This window comes from Protopterus annectens, chromosome 3.part1 (assembly GCF_019279795.1).
Source record: "Protopterus annectens isolate FY-2018-M chromosome 3.part1, PAN1.0, whole genome shotgun sequence".
NCBI lineage: Eukaryota > Metazoa > Chordata > Ceratodontiformes > Protopteridae > Protopterus > Protopterus annectens.
Window position 1 is genome coordinate 71,254,914 of NC_056732.1, and position 18,956 is coordinate 71,273,869.

Genomic DNA, 18,956 nt, shown 5'->3' on the forward strand with positions numbered 1-18,956 from the left:
GATTGAGAGACCACTCATGAGGCTGTAGAATGCATGTGCTCAACTTGTCCGCTATCACATTGGTGCTCCCGGGAATGTGCGTTGCTATTAGAAAATGGTTGGAGGCTATCGCCCATTGCCATATTCTCATGGCCTCTCAACAGAGTGGGTATGATCTGGTTCCCCCTTGTTTGCCGATGTACCAGACTACTGCCATGTTGTCTGACTGAATTGCAATAGTCCCTGACGGAAGGATCGATTGGAATGCTTGCAACGCTAGTAGCACTGCCCTCAGTTCTTGGACATTGATATGCAGATGGGCCTCTGTCTGTGATCAAGTGCCTTGGACTGTCTTTCCCTGAAACAGCCCCCCCCACCCCATCAGGGAGGCATCTGTGGTCACTGTGGCATTGAGCTGATGAGGGGTGAAGGGGCGAGACCACTGGTGAGAGTTGTTTGACATACACCAGAGCAAGTCCTGTTTGCAAATCTTGGTTATTCGAATCGGAAAAGATAAGGGGTGCTGGGATGGGTACCACTGAGTAAGAAGCAGCCATTGAAGAAGCTTCATGTGTAGCCTTGCTAGAGGGACTATGGTGAGGGAGGCTGCCATTGATCCCAGCAGTTGGAGAACAGATCAAGCTGAGGCTAGACTTTGTGAAAGTATTGCCTGAACCTGTTCTTTGATCCTCTGAATTCTGTGATCTGGGAGAGAGGCTGTACAAGTCACTGTGTCCAGAATCACTCCAATGTAATCTAATGAGTGACTCGGAGTAAGGTTTGACGTCTTCCAATTTATTGATATTCCGAGCTGCTGTGCAGTATTTAGGGTGTAAGTCAAGGCCTGATCCAGTAGACATCTTGTTGGGGCAGTAATGAGCCAGTCGTCTAGGTAGGGAAACACCTGAAATCCTTGAAGCTGCAGATGAGCTGTGACTACTACCATGCACTTTGTGAACACTCTGGGGGCTGTAGAAAGTCCAAAGGGCAGTACGCGAAACTGGTAATGACTGACTCCCGCCCGGAAGTGAAGATATCTTCCTGAGCACCTTTCCACCTTAATGTGGTAGTACGAGTCTTGAAGATCTATGGAGCACATCCAATCATCTTTTTCCAAAACTGGAAGTATAGACTGAACCATGACCATCTGGAATTTTTCTGTCTTTACGAATTTGTTTAGGGTGCTGAGATCCAGAATTGGTCTCCAGTCCCCTGTCTTTTTTGGCACCAAAAAGAATCTTGAATAGAAGCCAGATCCTGTCTGGTCTGGGGGGACTGTTTGGATGACTTTTTTGATACAGCTCTGATACCTCTATAGCTGCAGCTTTCCTTTGACTGGGTTATATGTCAGGCAAGCTTCTGGGTAAGGGGGGAGTGAATAAGAAAGGAATATGGTATACTCTGGTGATGAGCCTTTGTACCAAAGCATCTGTGGTTATGGTTTGCCAGGCAGAAGGGTACAAGGAAAAACAACCCCTGACTGCTTCCAGAGGAAAGCAATCGGGCTGCTCCTCAGGAGCGCTGATAGGGCTGTTGAGAGAAAGGTTCCCTAGAGCCCCGGTTCCGCGGACCTCCCCTGCCTCAAAAGAGGCATCTTCCATTAGAATCCCCCCCTGCCTCTAGAGGAAAACTCAGCCTGAGAGTCACAGAAAGGACCCTGAGATTTTTTGTACCACATTTTCCCACTCTCCTGATTCCTAGAATAGAACTGCTGAGAAGATAAATGGGCACCCATGGCAGAGAAGGTCTTACCATCCTGTTCACATCTGGCCAATGTATCTTTTACCTTAAAGCCAAACAAACAAAGTAGTGGTCTCAATAGGGGCATTAAGGAAGGAAGCCTTGAAGGTATCCGCAAAGTCATAAAGGTGCATCCAGGCATTGGATCTCATGACTATGCCTGCACCTGCAGCTCTCACCACCCCTTCAGTAGTGTGTGATATCAAATGCATTGAGGAATTGGAAACAGATGCTAGGGTCGCTAACCGAGAGGCCACCTTGTCTCGGACCTCATCAGAAACTGCTCCTGCCAAGGTCTCAGAGCGTTTGGACACCAGGTCTCTTTGTAGCCTTGTGAAATGTGCCAGGAAGTTCAAGGACATAATAGCAAAGATCAATGACACAAAGACTCGCTCCCCTAATCTGTCCACTGCCCAGGAATCCTTATTGGGTGGGTGAACAGTCTGGCTTCTCCACTGCCAGTTCCCTCTTTATGGTGGCAACCACCACCATGTCGTATGCTGGGAGACCTTTTGACCAATGGGGGCACTCTTCTGGGGGAGAAAGGATTTTGTCTGGCCTACAAGGTATGGCCTCCACAGAGTCCGGTGCTTTCCAGGCATGTTGTACGATGAGCTTGATGAGCTCATTGGCATGTGGGGTAACCCAGGAGGTAGGGGGCCAGACACAAAAAGCCTGCAGGAACACATACTCCTCTGAGGAAGGGTTACAGGACTTCCATTCACCTCTCTGCTTTAAAATTTTGCGGATGTCACCAAAGGAAACCTCATCAGAAGGTGAAGGTGGGGACCCCTCCCTGTCATCATAATCTGTGTCTTCAGTCACTGACTCTTCTGTGGAGTCCATGTGCTTCCTCTTACATGTAGTCTTGCGGTGGACTTCCTCAGTTGGAGACTCTGGGGAAAGCTGCAAGGACGGGGTCTCCAGGGGGAGAATGGACAGAGACTCTTGCGACTGAAGTCGAGGGTTGTGACTTGAGACAACTAAGGCTCAGAGGAAGGAGTAGTCTCTGACAGAGGCGGCCAAGAGGCAGCAACCAGTGTCCTCTCCAAGGCTGGGAAGGTTGGCCTGCCCGAGGAGGGATGCCTTGAAACCTCCACAGAGATCGAAGGAGTATAGGTAGGAGTCTGTGGAGAAGGATGATCAACTCCAGAGGGGAGAGACACTTTTGAAGGGGCAGGAATTCCTCTGGCAAAAAGCAGCTTGTCTATAAGATGCACCACATCATGTTCAGAAAGGCTTCTGGTAGACCTCATTGAAAGCCCTGAAGGTGATTCGGGCCTGTCCAAAAAAGGGCTAGCATGACCACTGAAAGAAGGTGCCTGAATAGGTAACGTCTGTACCAAAACTGGTGGCGTTTTTATAGTCCGCACCACTAAAGCCGGTGCAGAAGCAGTATGCACTGAAATCAATGGTGTGGAAGATTCCTGCACCAAGAACGGTGTTGTCAAAATTGGAGTTATCTGCACCGAAACCATAGGTGCCGAAAAAGCCTGCACCGAAGAAATGGTGCCGAGGGGGTTTGCAACAAGAAAACTGCTGGCGCCAAAGATGTCTGCACCGAGAAACTGGACGGTGCTGAAGGAGTCTGCACAGAGACTTCAGTCGGTGCCAAAGATGACTGCACTGATATACCAATCGGTGCTGTAGTAGTCTGCACCATGAAGGCTGAAGTCTGCATCGAAAGCAATGGTGTAGAGGGACCAGCAGACATAATCGGAGACAGAGTCAAGTGAGCCTTTTTATATTTCAATTCCTTAGGGTCTCCAGAGGAAGATGATGGAAGAGACTTAGACCTTTTATGTTGTTTAAAAGGAAAAGATTCCTGTGACCCCGAAATAGCCTTGCAGAAAGAGGCCTTAAGGAGTTCCTTTAGTACTAGTTTATTTCTACGTTCGTTCAAGGTCCTAGCAGAAAAACCTTTACAAATCTGACAGGGCGGCTTCACTGTGAGATGAGGCATGCCCAAGCAGTATACACACCAAGTCATGCATGACAGAGTGAGACAGTTTGTGTCCACACTCCGAACATGTCTTAAACCCTGAACTCCCTTTCTTCTCAGACATTATATCCACAAAAAAATTCAAAAACTAGGCGCACACACACACACACACACACACACACACACACACACACACACACACACACACACACACACAGTAGCAAGGCCCAAGGGAGGGTGAGGAAAGACTATCAAAGGTAGTAGAAGATACCAAAAAAATACAGGTAATAAAAGAAAAAGAAGATACGACTTAATAAAGTTGAAAAACTAAGACTTCTGTGAGAAAAAAAATCAAAAAATTATCAAAATATACACTTAACTGGAGGGACAGCTCGACATAGCTGAACAGCAATGCGGCAAACTAGATCAGAGGTAACAGGGAGAAGGGCATGATGGGTAAAATCTTAGCTTGAGAGATTTGTGGCTGAAGCAAGCTTGAAAAAAAGGCCGGCTCGGAACCGAATCCCATGAGTAAGGAATAAATGAAGATTGACATCAGATTAATATGTTTCAGTATTAGTTACCACGGATATTAGTTAAGAAATTATTAACACTAATTGTGTGATAAAAAGGCTATGTTCCTCATTGTCTAAAATTCAAAATGAGGAATGTTCCTTGTAAATGAGATACACTTTGAGAGGTAGGCCATGTCATACTCCATACTAGTTTGGCCTTGCACGGGTCAATAGAAATGTAAGCCTGTTTACCTACTGGCCTGCAGTAATCAGGACAATTAGAACAGACACAAACCTCAATGCAATTAGGAGGCATACTTACCAAGTTCAAAATTGATGAATCATAGAATTCCTCTACAGTGACATACAGCAAATCTGGAGTTGGTAGAAAAGTAGCAGGGGAAACCCTTTGCAAACACACTTTACATCAGCAAGTTTCACAATTTTATAAGTACATTAAAAATTTCAAAGCATTGAGATTCACAATAACAAATCTTGCACTTCTGCTAGGGAGCTACCTAATGCGCAAGTTTTCTTTTTTCTTTTTTGGGTGGGAATGGAGAGGTCATGGACTACGTACCCTTGTATATAAATTTAACAGTTACTGCATAGATAAAAAAAAACGGAGAACTTGTTAAGTAAAAGTGCATTTATTACAATGTATTATGGTAAAAACAATAGAAAAGTACATCATAAACTCATCAACATTTGATATAAACCACAGAAAATAAGCTCTACATGCAAATATTTCATTTTCTTAAGCAACACAAATTATACATCTGGACTGATCACATATAGACTGAAAAAAATGCACAGTATCATTATAATTCACTTAAATTAAAACCTTCCATTCTCCATGCTTTAAAAGACACTAGTATTATCTTTTTAAAGTACAGCAAACTGCTTCACAGACCTTTTGTAACTTACTATGAATGTGCAAACATGGTAGCCTAGTTTAAAATTTCCAGCTTCTGAAAAGTCCTTCAATTTTTAAACCAGGTTTACAACAATACTTCTTTGAAGTATTCATTTTTATTGGAAACAGAATTTTCTCCATGAAGTAAAACTGGAAGAACCAAATCTTGCTAAAATACACTAATTTTCCATCCTTTCTCAAGATCTTGCTTAAGAAGCAGGTCTTCTTACCCAAGAATTGATATAATTTCTTTGAAAGCAGTTGTGTATTTTTAAAGTGAAAGCTATTTACCATCATGGTTTCCTCCAGTTTAATGAGGATCCTTAGATGCACAAGTAAAGTTAGCCACCCATTGTCTCCCAGTCAACATTTGTAAATTACATAACCTACATCACAGAAAGTGTGACAAATGAGTGATAAGCTGAAGACACAGAGTCAAAACAGTGACTGAATTCTAGAACATATGGTTAAGAACCAAGACCATCCTTATTGAAACTGGAAGTGGTGGCTGCTAGGGAAGCAGCCGTATACAGTATCTAAAAAAAAAAAAAAAAAAAGAAAAATATTTGGGTCAAGCAGCTTTCATCTGGCATGAAAGGTATCAGAGAAGATATTAAAACAAAGTGGAAGAAAATGGTGAATCCTTGTCCAAAACACACACTTCAAAATCCAGTATGGTTCTTTCATCACCCTGTGTGCATGGTACACTTCTATGACAGTAGAAACCAACAAAGACAGACATTTGCTGCACTACTTTAAACTCAAAGTATTTATCTGCATTAGAAAGCATGCCTGAAGATGGCTGCTTAAACCTAAATATATTGTTAACCATAATAATTACAGATGGGTGTCAACTTTTGCATTTAAAATGTGGACCCCACACTCTGGTCAAATGAAACATTCATCCAGCAGACTAAAAACATTAATACAATCAATAATATTACAGTTTAGAATATGCTAGGTAAGCAAAAATTAATCCATATTTTGTCAACTTCTTTAAAACAATCTATGTAACTAACATGTCTATAGTTAAATGTTTACTTAATGCTTGTGTTGGTCTAACTCTTGGGAGAACAGACCAGAAAGCCTGCAAAACTACTACTAAAAATGTGCAATACACTTTAAATATGAGATTTACTGATTTGGTTTACTCTAGAACGTGTCAAAAATAGAATACAATACAATAAAAATGAAAACATGGACGTTGTTGGTGTCACAGCACAAAGTCTGATAGTTTAAACATATTTAAAGGCAGAATATACAGAAAAATAAATCCGTAAAATACATAACCGTTATGTGAAAAAGTATACATCTCTTAAAAAAGTAATAAACACATTACGTCTGCTTCCGACCACATCTACATGGGACACATTACTATATTTAGCAACAGTACCTGCACTCCTGTAGCATGTTAACAATGTTTAGGCATGTACAATGGTAAGGCACTGAGAAGTAAATGCCTGCAAGAAGCCCAAATGTAATTAAAGATACTCAGGCACTCAAAGGCAAATGACTACAAGCCCGAGGCTGAAGCAGAAAAAGAAATGGCAGAGCAATTCAACACACTATACAAACAAAGAATCCTACAAAGCTTCATCCACCATTTCATTTTCCAAAACACAGGACATTATCACCAACTTCATTTATCCTCAGAAATGTGATTAGCTTCTAATCATATACTAGGTTCTGTACACTTCCATTGGCCGACTCCCCATCCATGCAGCATGTCTTTTTTATGTAGATCAAACGTAAAATGTTGACCTTTAACAAAATTTGTCTGTGCTTATACTATGCCGGATGGAGCTTCTGTAATGTCAGAAAATTTAGTACCACTTTGTCAGCTTCTGTGTCACCACAGGCTTAACCATTGTGTAAGTTAATTTTTCATCATTTTTGAAAATTATAAATGCCAGTTGCCTAGCTGTGCTACTGCGAACTGACAATCACGACCATACAAAGGAATATGCTACATTAAAACTTGGCACACAATGTTAACATATTTTACATTAACATCTAGGTGACCACCACTGTTAAAGTAGCACCCTAACCCCATTTACAAAAAATGTAAAAAGGGGTTGTGGATGGATGAATTTTTACACTTCCGTAAAAAAACAATAGTGTACTATACTAGGGAAGTATCCCTGTAAAGACACTTCAAGTAGGACCATAAACTGCAGCAACACCTTAGCATCTGGAAATCATTTTGCATTTTTCACTATCTGGTGGCATCTCCATAACATAGGTAGCTCACATAAGACTATACAAACTCTAAACTAATAAGGAAAGTGAGCATTATATAAAGTTAACAGTGGAAGGGACTGCTTTTACTCAAACATCAGAAGCAAAACATTGTGGTACAGTAGGTTTCATGAGACAAAACTACCTCCATGCTTACCTGATATACAGGAAATGCACTAAATATTTTTATCCCCTTTCCAAATCTTTTCTATACCTAAACAGTTTCTTTTGCAAACTATGTCACCTCCACAATGTTTCAAGGTGCAGTATTCATATTTGCAAATGTGGGTGCTTTGCTTCCACACTGCTCACTGCTCAGTACTAATAACTTACTCTTAGCATAGCATTTATTATAAGTGCTGCAATCTGCACTAAAGCCACTGTGAAGCATACCCTTCAGTATTCAGTTCCATTGGCACACTAACTGCATACAGACTTCTACAACATTCTGGATTTGCAAGTATATGTCTCAGTCTTGGTTAAACCAAATAGTAACTCCTACCCTACATCTGTACTCCATGTCAAAATTTAGGGCACCTTATCATGTTAGTAGTTTTTTTGTATGCTTTTGCCAATGTACCTGCTGACCTTCAAGCCTATTGGTCAGACCCATTCATTCTCCTATACAAGCAGCCTTAGTAGGAATTTGTGCCCTCAGTGGCATCCCAGAAGTAAGTGCATGTGTGTGTCTCACCCCTCCTCTTCCACAAACTTGAAGTGTCTTTACAGGGATACTTCCCAGGTATAGTGCATACAAGTGCCATTCATAAAAATGGAACAGAAATATAAAACTGGGAAAGTAGGAACACAAGGAATACCTCAACCAGTCAAGCTGTAATTTTAATTTGATGTTGGGCTGCCTTGTTACCATGCCAGTATAACTATAAACATAACATCATCCCCGATTTTGATTTTACTACATTGTTAACAAGGTTATATTATCATATACAATATATTACAGCCCTTGCGCCTTATACATTTGTTGAGCAGAGGGGCTCAAAAATGTACTTAACAGTTCCTATTTATGTACAAGGTACCATAATTATCACACTACTCCAAGGTAATGTCTAAATAAAAAAAATCCTTGAAAAACACTCATAGGGTAAAGGATGCAGAAAATATACAAAGGTCAAGTAAAAAATACATAAATATGTATTTACAATATGCACAGCTCAAGTTGTAACTATTTATCTTGAGTACTTCCCCTTCATTAAATGTTTACACAGTACAAATGAAACATGCTTTTATACAGTTATATAACATAAAAAAGAAAAGTGCTTTGAACATGGTTTAAAAATACACCAAACCACAACTGTGGCCTAATACATAGACTTCTACTTTTGCTGCTGAATATGAATATGCTCTATGGAGTTCAGGAATAACTAGACACCTAAACCCTGTACAATTCTGACAGCACAGCAGCAATATACCCCTGACTGAATACGATGTGCGGAGTGCAAAAGTAATTAGGAGTAGAATACAAACATGAATTTAAGTCAAATTTTCCCAAAAAAGGTGATGAATAAAGATACTAAGGAAAAAGCAACAAGTATCATCTTTAAACCATTCCCTATGAAAGACAAGCCAGAGAACATTCCATAGAACAGCATAAAAAAAAAAAACACCTGAAGGCAATCAGATTACGTAATCGTTCCTTTCTAACATTTCACAAGGAAACTCCATACTTTGGAACATAAGCAGCCACCAATGAGTCACTGTTGTGTTACTTAGTGATCTTACCGTATTTCACTCAAGCAGATACAAATCCTTACTGTTATGTGGCAGTTAACAAGAATCACAGCTAAAAAATTCAAAATGCTGCTGCTATGTACACAGATGTATTATTTATGTAACACTATTTCAATCTGCATGAAGCTTGTACCATCTTCCACTTCTTCATGTCTTCATACAACAGCCACTTCTTACAGACAAATAAACGTTTCATTTTTGCACAGTAGAGAGGAAGCATAATCCCTGTCCATTAATCTTGATATACTTGAACATGTCTTACAAAGCAGCTGACGTGTACATCTGAACCCAAGTTTGATTTAAGTTTCAAAACTGACAAGCAGGAACTTTTAATCAATGTGTTCTGAAGGTTAAAATAATCTATGAATAACAATAGGAGGCAATGCACGACTATATTAACCTTCTCTAATGACACCTGGAACATTCTGCATTGTACTTAAGATCATACAATAAAATTCTTGAAAAAGTTAGTTTTGTAGATAGCAGTTCCTACATGCCAGGGCTGAAAAATGCATTTGGAACTATGTATTACTTTCTGAATTCAATTACAATGTTGTTGTTTGTCTTTCGGCTTTTCCCGGTAAGGGGTCACCACAGTGGAACTCCGGTCTGCTAATGATTGGCAGATTGTTACAAAACGCTGAGGTGCCAGCTTGACGTCCAACCTTCAATGAAGGCATGCCCATTTACACACGGATGTCTTTTGAATGCTTCCCAACCATGGGGAGGGCATGCAGACTCCACACAGAAGGCACTCCTAAGCCCAGCCGAGAATCGAACGGGAGAACCTCTTGCTGTGAGGTAACGCTACCGCTGTACCACCGCAGCTTTGAATTCAATTACAATACCAGCAGTAAAAAAAGTTGTCTGCACAAAATGCATTTTTCATTTTGCATTCAAGAGGCTGATAAGTAGTGCACAGGCAAAAGAGCCATGTAATAGAGGTGGTCTGACCCCATCTGAATGAATTAAATTAAAATGAAGATAATTACTAAAACAACTGTCAATACTAAAATGTACAGTGGGGTCAGCAAAACCAACTACATTGATTAGCAAAAAGTGCCAACAGGCTAGCATAACATACAGTGATGTGTTCATAAAGCTCAAAACTTTTTCACTTTCCCCTCACTTAAAGCCAAATTTTATGCCAACTGTCCACTGATGTAATACATACTCTGATATAAAGATTTCAGGACACCAAAATTGATTTGACCTGATAAGCTCATGAGATGTGAAGCTGTAACCCGCAAGTTAAGAAATTCAAACCTCACTGACGCAAGTTACTTTTCATGTGTTTCACTATAAGCATCTTTAAATACTCTTAGTTGAACTACAAAAGTACCTCACTTTTGGAACAAGTGGCAGTGTTAAGTAAACTGCTAACAGACTAAAAACCGTGTGTGTATATGTATGTATATATTAAAGCACTCCTTGTTTGGTGGATCATTGTATGCCAAACAACTTTTAGAGCGTGTTTAAACTTCGCAGTCTTATGAATTTCAAACTACTTAAAAAGTGGTGGGCACTGACATATTAAACATCTCTCAGTTTACAGAGTACTGTGAGCAACTTATGTTCACAGTAACTCAATTCTTTTTAAATTATTCAGATTTGTGAGGCAATGGTGGGGATTTTTCTTCTTGCTTTCTTACATCAAAATAAATATATTCTTGCTTTTCTTTACTTGTTAAAAAATTAATACTAGTGTTACATTACTTATATTTTTCAGGTGGAACCTTTCTATTTAGAATATCCTGTTCTATTTAAAATTTACATTTATATTTAAAATGAAAAATGCTCATATGCATTTTTTTTTTCATTTTGAATCACTTAAAATGTTATGTATGAATAAAGTAGTATTCAGTTTGTATTTGTGCTGAATGGCACTGGCTTCTTTTTGTCAGTGAAGCTGGCATATTTAATGTTCAAATGCTTCATTTAAAATGAAAATGACAGAAATATCCACAGCTGAGGGGAGATGGTATCACATGCTTCTGAATACTTCAGTGACAGAACTGCCTAACAGTGACTTGCTGCTGAGTCTCGGTGTCAGTCTGCCACCAAACTGCAATAAAAATGTTTGCTTTTAACTAGTTAAAATATCATTTTCCCATAAAGGCCACATGGCTAAAATATGAAAAGTTTGACAAATCATTTCTGCTTGTTTGAAATACAGTACACAAAATCTTGAAAGACTAATTTGGATGGACACACACTTTGCTATATAATTAATATTTACTGAAAGTTGGGTATTCCCTTTGATTTTCCACTGTACATAGACTCAAATGCCAAACACTGCATGTGGCATTCATTCAGCGTGTGTGTGAGTTATTTCTAAACACTTAGAAACATAAGAGTTTCAGAAACAGCCATGCACTGTCTTTAGATCTAAATCTTAAAATGAAATGGAGTGGCAAGTTTGATATCAACCCTGCAATAAAGGGAATTCCTGGAAAGAGACAAGTAACACCTTTGGAAGAAAGCTATCAGTTCTACTCTACATTTAAAGGGCAGAACTATTTACTTATACATCAGGTATGTAAATTCAAGTGGCTTGGTTTCTTAAACTAACAAATACATTGGTTACTTTACATAACAAAACTGTGACTACCAAGCACATAAAAGCTGTATTAAATTGAGCAGCTGCATTACAGTAGTGCTTTTTATATTAAAAAAACATCACAAAACCAACAGAAGCACAAAATCAAAAATTTTCTTCACGGTTTGAAATATATTATTTACACCTAACATACTACCATCAACTAAGACAATGTACCTGTTATAAAGCAAATTCAGACTTCAAGAATAATGTTCCATAGTCTTACAAATCCCTGCATGAAAAGTTTGCCTTATTGTACTCCCTTATTCTTAGCTGAAAAACTAGAGTAAAGCAACAGCTTCACAGAGTACTCGTGTAACAAAATGTATCTTCTCTACTTAATTAGACCCAGGATCTTCATAAAAATAATTAGTATGTACAGTATTTACAGTTCCAAGAAGCAAATTCAGTGTTGCTAAATGTCCCAGGAAAATTACTTCAGCAGACTCCACCATTCCCAAAACTCAGTATCTGAAAAGGTTGATGAAGTCTTGTGGGGACAGAGGAGTGCAGCAGCTCTCTGGATTGTTGGCTGTACAAGGATGAACTGTATCCTGAAAAACAGAATGACAGTAGTTTAGAGGACAGCAGTCAATTATGTGGGACCTCAAAGTCAATATTTTACAGCAGTTTCCAACTTAAAACAAAGCAAAGCACTATGACAACCAATTTTGCTACGCAAGTGTATGTGTCTGTTGGTTAGCTTTTGTGGTTTCCAGTGTAGACATTAAATCCAAGCTATATTAATTCTGTAATTATTCTTACTGCATTATGACTTCACCACATTTGTTTCCATTCTTCTAAATAATGCACTAAATCAAAATGAACTGAAACTACTACTGTGTATGAATGTATACAGTTCCAGCATCTCATTTTAAGACACAATATCTACTTGGATGTTTATACAATTGATGGCTGATTTGTTTCATTCCACCAAGGTTACAAAATTAAGGGACTTCATTCAACTGTAAATAATTTTTTTACACCATACATCACATTTACAGACTGCACTGGTCTACAGCTATAACCCAATTCATATTTCTGATGCTAACATCTACTCAAAACAACTTGCATTAATATGGAACAACTAGTAAAAATATAATCTGCTTACTCACTCTTCTTCTGTTGGTGTGACTGAGTAAATACCAGTTCTATCCCCATTCAAACTTGAGTTTGAAATTCAGTAATGACAATATATTAACACAAGCTGAGATTTGTAAAAAGGTTCTTATAAAATAATGTAAAAATGTTTTAGAGTATGTATGTGTGTGTATTATATATACACACTATTTTGTGAAGCCGAGTGAAACTCAAGAAAAGAGAGAGAGCATGGAGACCAGTGTGACCTATGAAATGTATTATGTGGACTAGCTGGACACCTACAGTTTTATAAAAAAATGTGACAAGAAATTGGATAAGAAAGTGCACAGCCTGCAATTCAGGACACAGTTCTTGGTTTGTATGTATTGTGCAAAAAAAAGTGCTAAGGGGACAAGAAGAGTCCAGCACATAGAAAGCTACCCTGCTTTTGAGTGTACATAATGTGTTTAAAATATGCAGTTTCCCTTCAAGGGATATATTTTTGGGATAACAGTGAAGTCATTTGCTCCAGTACTATAGTAATAAGGTAATAATGAAGTATGCCAAAACAATGACACTTTCCGCTTGGAGTTAATGCTCCGTGGTGAACAGCCAAAATAAATCGTAAAAATAAAATACTGAGGAGCAAAACAATGAAGGAGTATATGTACCAAAGTCCCATTCAAAGAAATATTCGTTGTAAGAATGTGATAAAATCCAGGACACTCAAATAAAACTGAATAAATTTATTGTAGTAATTGAGTAGGTTTGGTTAGCTTCTTCAGACCTCATACAACAAAATACTCAAGAAAAATTATGAATACTAATTCGCATTATTTTAATACATTAAAAGTCATTCATTAATTAAAACCACATTGATGCATTAAATCATATACCTCAATGCAATGTAAAAACATTTACATATGAAGGAGTGTCTACAAAAAAAATATATATATATATGTGACACACTAAACTTCATAAATTTACTGCAACAAAACATAAAAAACAATAAATATCTAAATGTACATGCAGCAGAAAAAATGTAGGGAATAAATAATTAAAAATAAGAAGCGTATAATAAGGGAACATCTGTAGCCCTTTATTTATTATGTCTCAAGCTCCTCATTTTTAACAATGGTCTCAAAGGAACTTTACCATTGAGACCTGGTGACACGTCAGATCTAAATTTAATTATCCAGTGTGTTTCTCTGGCTTGAGTGTAATTATCTATATCTCCTCTCCTGATGTTAGTATATGTCCGTTCTAAAATCCTAAACTTAAAGGAGTGCTCAATACCTGCATCACGTACATGTCTGGCTAAGGCATTGTGCAAGTTCCCCTTCCTGACATGATATATGTGCTCACGAATCCTGTCCCTCAGACAGCGATTAGTTTTTCTATAAAAGCTTGACACAAGTCACATGTATATGTTATCCGTGGATATGAATGAGCGTGCATGGTTTGGTAAAACTCTGCTCCATGCAATACTTGTTCTTATAGACAAATTTGGGTCTATCACCTGTAATTTCCTTAATTTTAGGGTCTACTGAAAGTACATGCCAATGTTTGTAAAAATGTCCGAAATCGTTGTCGCTTGCCTCTCACTATGGAACAGGTCATCCACAAAAGCATAATAAAAGGAAACATGTTCCTTAAAGAAGACAATAACTACTTAACATATCAATACCCACATTTTGGTTGTATAACCGTGAACAAGTTGAACAAATATCACATCATCAATTAATGGTGGAAGTGTTGTGAACTGACACAAATCTAAAAAAGGTATCTCTTCTCTCTACAATTGGAGTGGACAGGTCCACAACAGGTCTTTGGAGACTTTCAATATAGATAGAAAGGGTTCAGTAGACCACCCTCTTCCAGCTACTATTGGTCTCATAGGTGGGGTATAAGGCTGCTCTCTGTTTTATAAGAACAATTGTATCTTCTCTTTCTTATTAAGACCATACCTTGTATTACCAGTTACATTGTCTTGTCCATTGAAAGCAATTTTCAAGGATAAATCTGATAAACAATTTGAAGTCTCTTAATGTTTCCTCCATACCTGCTGTATGTGGTGGGATAAATGTAAGTCCCTTCGATAACACATGTTGTTCATGACTCAACATATAACTAGATAGATAAGTTACTAACTAATTTTCCTGGATAGGAAAAGGGTTCCCCGATCAAAAAAATGGGCAGCAGAGGGTGTTGATTTAATCATATTAGTATCGTAATATCATATCTGTGTTGGTTCTCTTAATAACCTTTCTCCTGACTACTGCTTCAACTTGTGCATTATCTGATATGACCTCTGCACCTGTGGTGACTACCTCACTCTGCACAGTCAACTTTCATTTGAAAGAACAACATTTGCATTAAGTTTCTTGTTCTTACATTTAGTATCCAATTCAACAGTAGGTACAATATTTAAAATCATTGCTATCCCTTAGCAGCTTAGCCCTTTTTTCAGGAGGCGGCGTCCTACTAATGGCTATCCTTCTTAGCCTCTTTTTGGTTCAGGCGGGGCTCAAACTGTTTGTTTTGGTTCAGGAGTTTGGCAGGGCCTCCTCCACTAAAGAAGGGCTAGCTAAAAACAACTACACTTACACACAGGGAACTTAATGCAAATGTTGATGACATTGATGTTAATAATGATAGAGTGCATCCGCTGACTGTGCAGAGTGAGGTAGTCACAATCAGTACACCCTGCACCCATTTTTGATAGTGAACCCTCCCTTCCCCTATCAGGACCCCAATGAGAGAGGGAGGACGCGCGCTATCAGCAGGGACGCCCAGAAACGGAAAAAACCAGGAAAATGAATTAGTACTTAACTATCTAGTTAACTCCCAAAGATATGAACAGATATGCCTCATCTATGCTAATTTGAGAATGAGCTACTTACTACCAACAGAATGACAGAGTTAGTTTTGAAGTTGTGAAGATACACCAAACACTCCTCACAATGATGTCATTCATCAAGTCATTGACTGTTTGACTTTTGATGTTCCACTAATACTCAGTGATACATAGGGTCGACTCCAATTGTCATATCCTTAGAGAATACCAAGCGTTCCTTTTAGATTATTGTCAGTTCACCTTCACTAACCACCACACTGATGATGTGATATTCGTAACCATGAATGTTCATGTTCAATCCTTGTTCATACCTAACATACCCAATATTGATGTGTTAAGTATAGTTTGTACCTCCAGCGAGAGATGCGTGGCCATGGGCAATATCATGCGCCGCCAATACGCGCCAATCTCGTTATGGCATGGGAGAGGCATTATTTGTTTGAGGAATTCAGTGAATACTGGGCTATATCGCAAAAACCATGCCATAAGAACACCTTGCTGCATCGCACAGTATAATCGGGTGGTGTGTAAAAAAAAATAGTAGAGAGGGCAAGCGTCGCATTTCTAGGTATACCCCATGGATGCAAATTAACAGAAGATATGCCCAGCTTGGGATACGTATAGGAGGTTTGAAGTGAAACAGTATAGATATGATGGAATGCGCAAACAAACCAGTTTAGGCATAAACATTGGCATGTACTTTCAGTAGACCCTAAAATTAAGGAAATTACAGGTGATAGACCCAAATTTGTCTATAAGAACAAAAGGTTATAAGTATTTGCGTAGACAGAGAGCAAACCCAAACCATCTGATGCACTTTTTTTGTTTCATCGCATCCATATTATAACATAACATCATACATATCTTTTGGGATTAGAGATTTAAGATTAGCCCAAGGGAGACTGTATGATCGGCTAGAACTTGCACAATGCCTTAGCCAGACATGTAATGCGGTATTGAGCACTGTTTAAGTTTTTTATTTTAGGACGATAGAAGACGGGAATACTCAGATGACATAGAGATATAGATAATTACACCCAAGCCAGAGAACACATTAAACACAGATTTTATTTAAATTTGTGGTCACCAGGTCCATTGATAAAAAGTTCCTGAACATAATAAAATAAATGCTACGAATGTGAGGCTTATGATTTATAATTATTTATTATGTTCCCTTCTCTATTATCATTTTTTATATTTATTTCCTTTTTTTTTTCTGCTTTTCTGCTGCATGTTATTTTTTTATTTTTTATTGTTTTTTACAGTTTTGTTTAAGGTGTTTTATATATATATATATATTTTTTTAATGCTAATTAGTATTCATAATTTTCCCTTTTTTAGGTGCATTTAAATAATCTATTTTGTTTTATTGTATGAGGTCTGGTTTATTCAGTTTTATTTGAGTGTCCTGATTTTTTCACACATTCTTACAAATATATTTTTTTTTTTGGGGACTTTTTATATATATCTTCATTGTTTTGCTTAATAATGAAGTATGGATTAATATGGAAGGTTGTTCTGTGAGGACATTGAAATCCTTAGCTCCAGTAATATAGCAATAAGTAATGTGAAATAAATTATAAAGTCTAGATTATATGGGGAGGTAGCACAGTGCAAAAAATACCTGAAAGTAAAGACATAGCTTTAGAAGGAAAATAAATGAAAAGGATACTAACAATTTGTAGTTAAGCTTGCAAATTTGTTTAAGAATAAAAATATTAGCTTAAACTGATGAAAATGACAGGTCCCACTGAAAAAAGTAGCCCCTCAGCAACTACAGAGATTACTACTAGGATGCTGAAGGCAGAACAGAAGAGACTCGTGCCAAGATTAAGAAGCCCTTTCTACATCTAGTTGCTTAATGCATTAGGAACTACAGCTGTGGGATCTCTATAGAAGCAAATATGAGCATGCGTTAGTTCACAGAAGCAAATATGAGCATATTAGGATGGACCAAAACTGAGGTAGAATTAACCTGCAAACAGTAATCATCTTCGATTATATATTATACTGATGTGATCTGAATATGGAACAGAACACAGACTGTTATTAACAAAGGAGCTGTCTGGTGCCAGCAGTGAAGGCTACTTTTATTTTCCTAAAAGCAGTCACAGCTTTGAATCTGCTGTATGTTGTTTGTAGTAAAACTAATTATGAAGGAAAAAGAAACGAAGACTTGAGAACAGTTACTGTCCTGAAACAGGTGTGTGTTCCTCCCAAGAAATGTACAAGTTCACCAAAACATGCTACAGAGGTCCATTGTTGAAAAGGAAACTGCTGAGAAAACTAATATTTGAAAGATGTTCTGACTCTCAAACAGTTGTCCACCCTTTCTGAAAGGCATACAAGTAAATCAGAGACTGTTGAATATGCTTGTCAATGAACTTACTGCTGAGCAAACTGATACCTGAAAAATAGAAACTGCTCTGAAATAGCCATGTACCCTTTCTGAAAAACATGCAAATAATAAACTGTCTACTGTCTAGTTCTGAATTTTGAGAACAAGTTACTAAGGATAACTGTAATCAACGTTGTTTGAAAATAGCATTGTATTTTTCCTGCAAATCAGCAGATTTTTTCAGAACTTGCTGTCAGTTCAAGGAACGGCATATATCTGAGAGTGTTGAAAGGTATACATGCAGACAGCACAAAAGGTACCCCATACTTCAGGGGTAATAAAAACATTTACTGTACATTTTGTTACTTACTACTGGACATCTGAATAGCTACTGAAGTTACCCTTGCTGTAACCAAAGTACTCCACAAGATTCCTATCTTTCTGATATGTTACACAGAGGTCTTACCTGAATAATCTGATGGCAGTTCAGGAAGGTGCTGTAGCTTGTCTGGCAAATAGTAGGGAATTTCCTCCATGCCCTGGAGAGATTTTCCCCACTGTACATACACTATGTTTTGTGATGGGAAAAGAATCATATTACAGTGCACTTGCCTGATTACCAAAGGAATACATAGGACATTATTTTTCATTTGATGGTGGGAAGCTCAGGACTGAAAGAAGATTTAGACTTCAGGATTGAATCTGATGTGTTCTACTTTGTTTATCTGCAGATATTTTTTTACCAGAAAGATTAAAAAAAAGGACATTTTGGTATTGTGGAACATTGAGATACTTTCAAGTCTTTTTTGGCAAATAAAATTAATGATGATTAAACAAAGGCTATAGTGGTAAAGTAAAACTATGTACCCTCACATGAATAGGTTCAGGAATACCCATATTTACGGGGACATAAGATGATTTAGGTATATGGATAAAAAATGATTCTATTATGGCAACTAATGATATGTGGGGAAAAGACTAAACACAAGATGATGCAAAAACT

General features: G+C 38.0%; 1 protein-coding gene across 1 annotated transcript in view; it reads right to left on the reverse strand.

Annotated features, from left to right (window-relative positions):
* Window positions 1-4,810: 4,810 nt before the first annotated feature.
* FBXO32 (F-box protein 32) overlaps window positions 4,811-18,956 on the reverse strand; it is an 85,772-nt gene continuing 71,626 nt past the window's right edge. Inside the window, exon 9 of the mRNA XM_044066587.1 lies at window positions 4,811-12,232. Coding sequence (XP_043922522.1) covers window positions 12,143-12,232 — 90 coding nt within the window. The 3' untranslated portion in view covers window positions 4,811-12,142. The remainder of the gene's footprint in view (window positions 12,233-18,956) is intronic.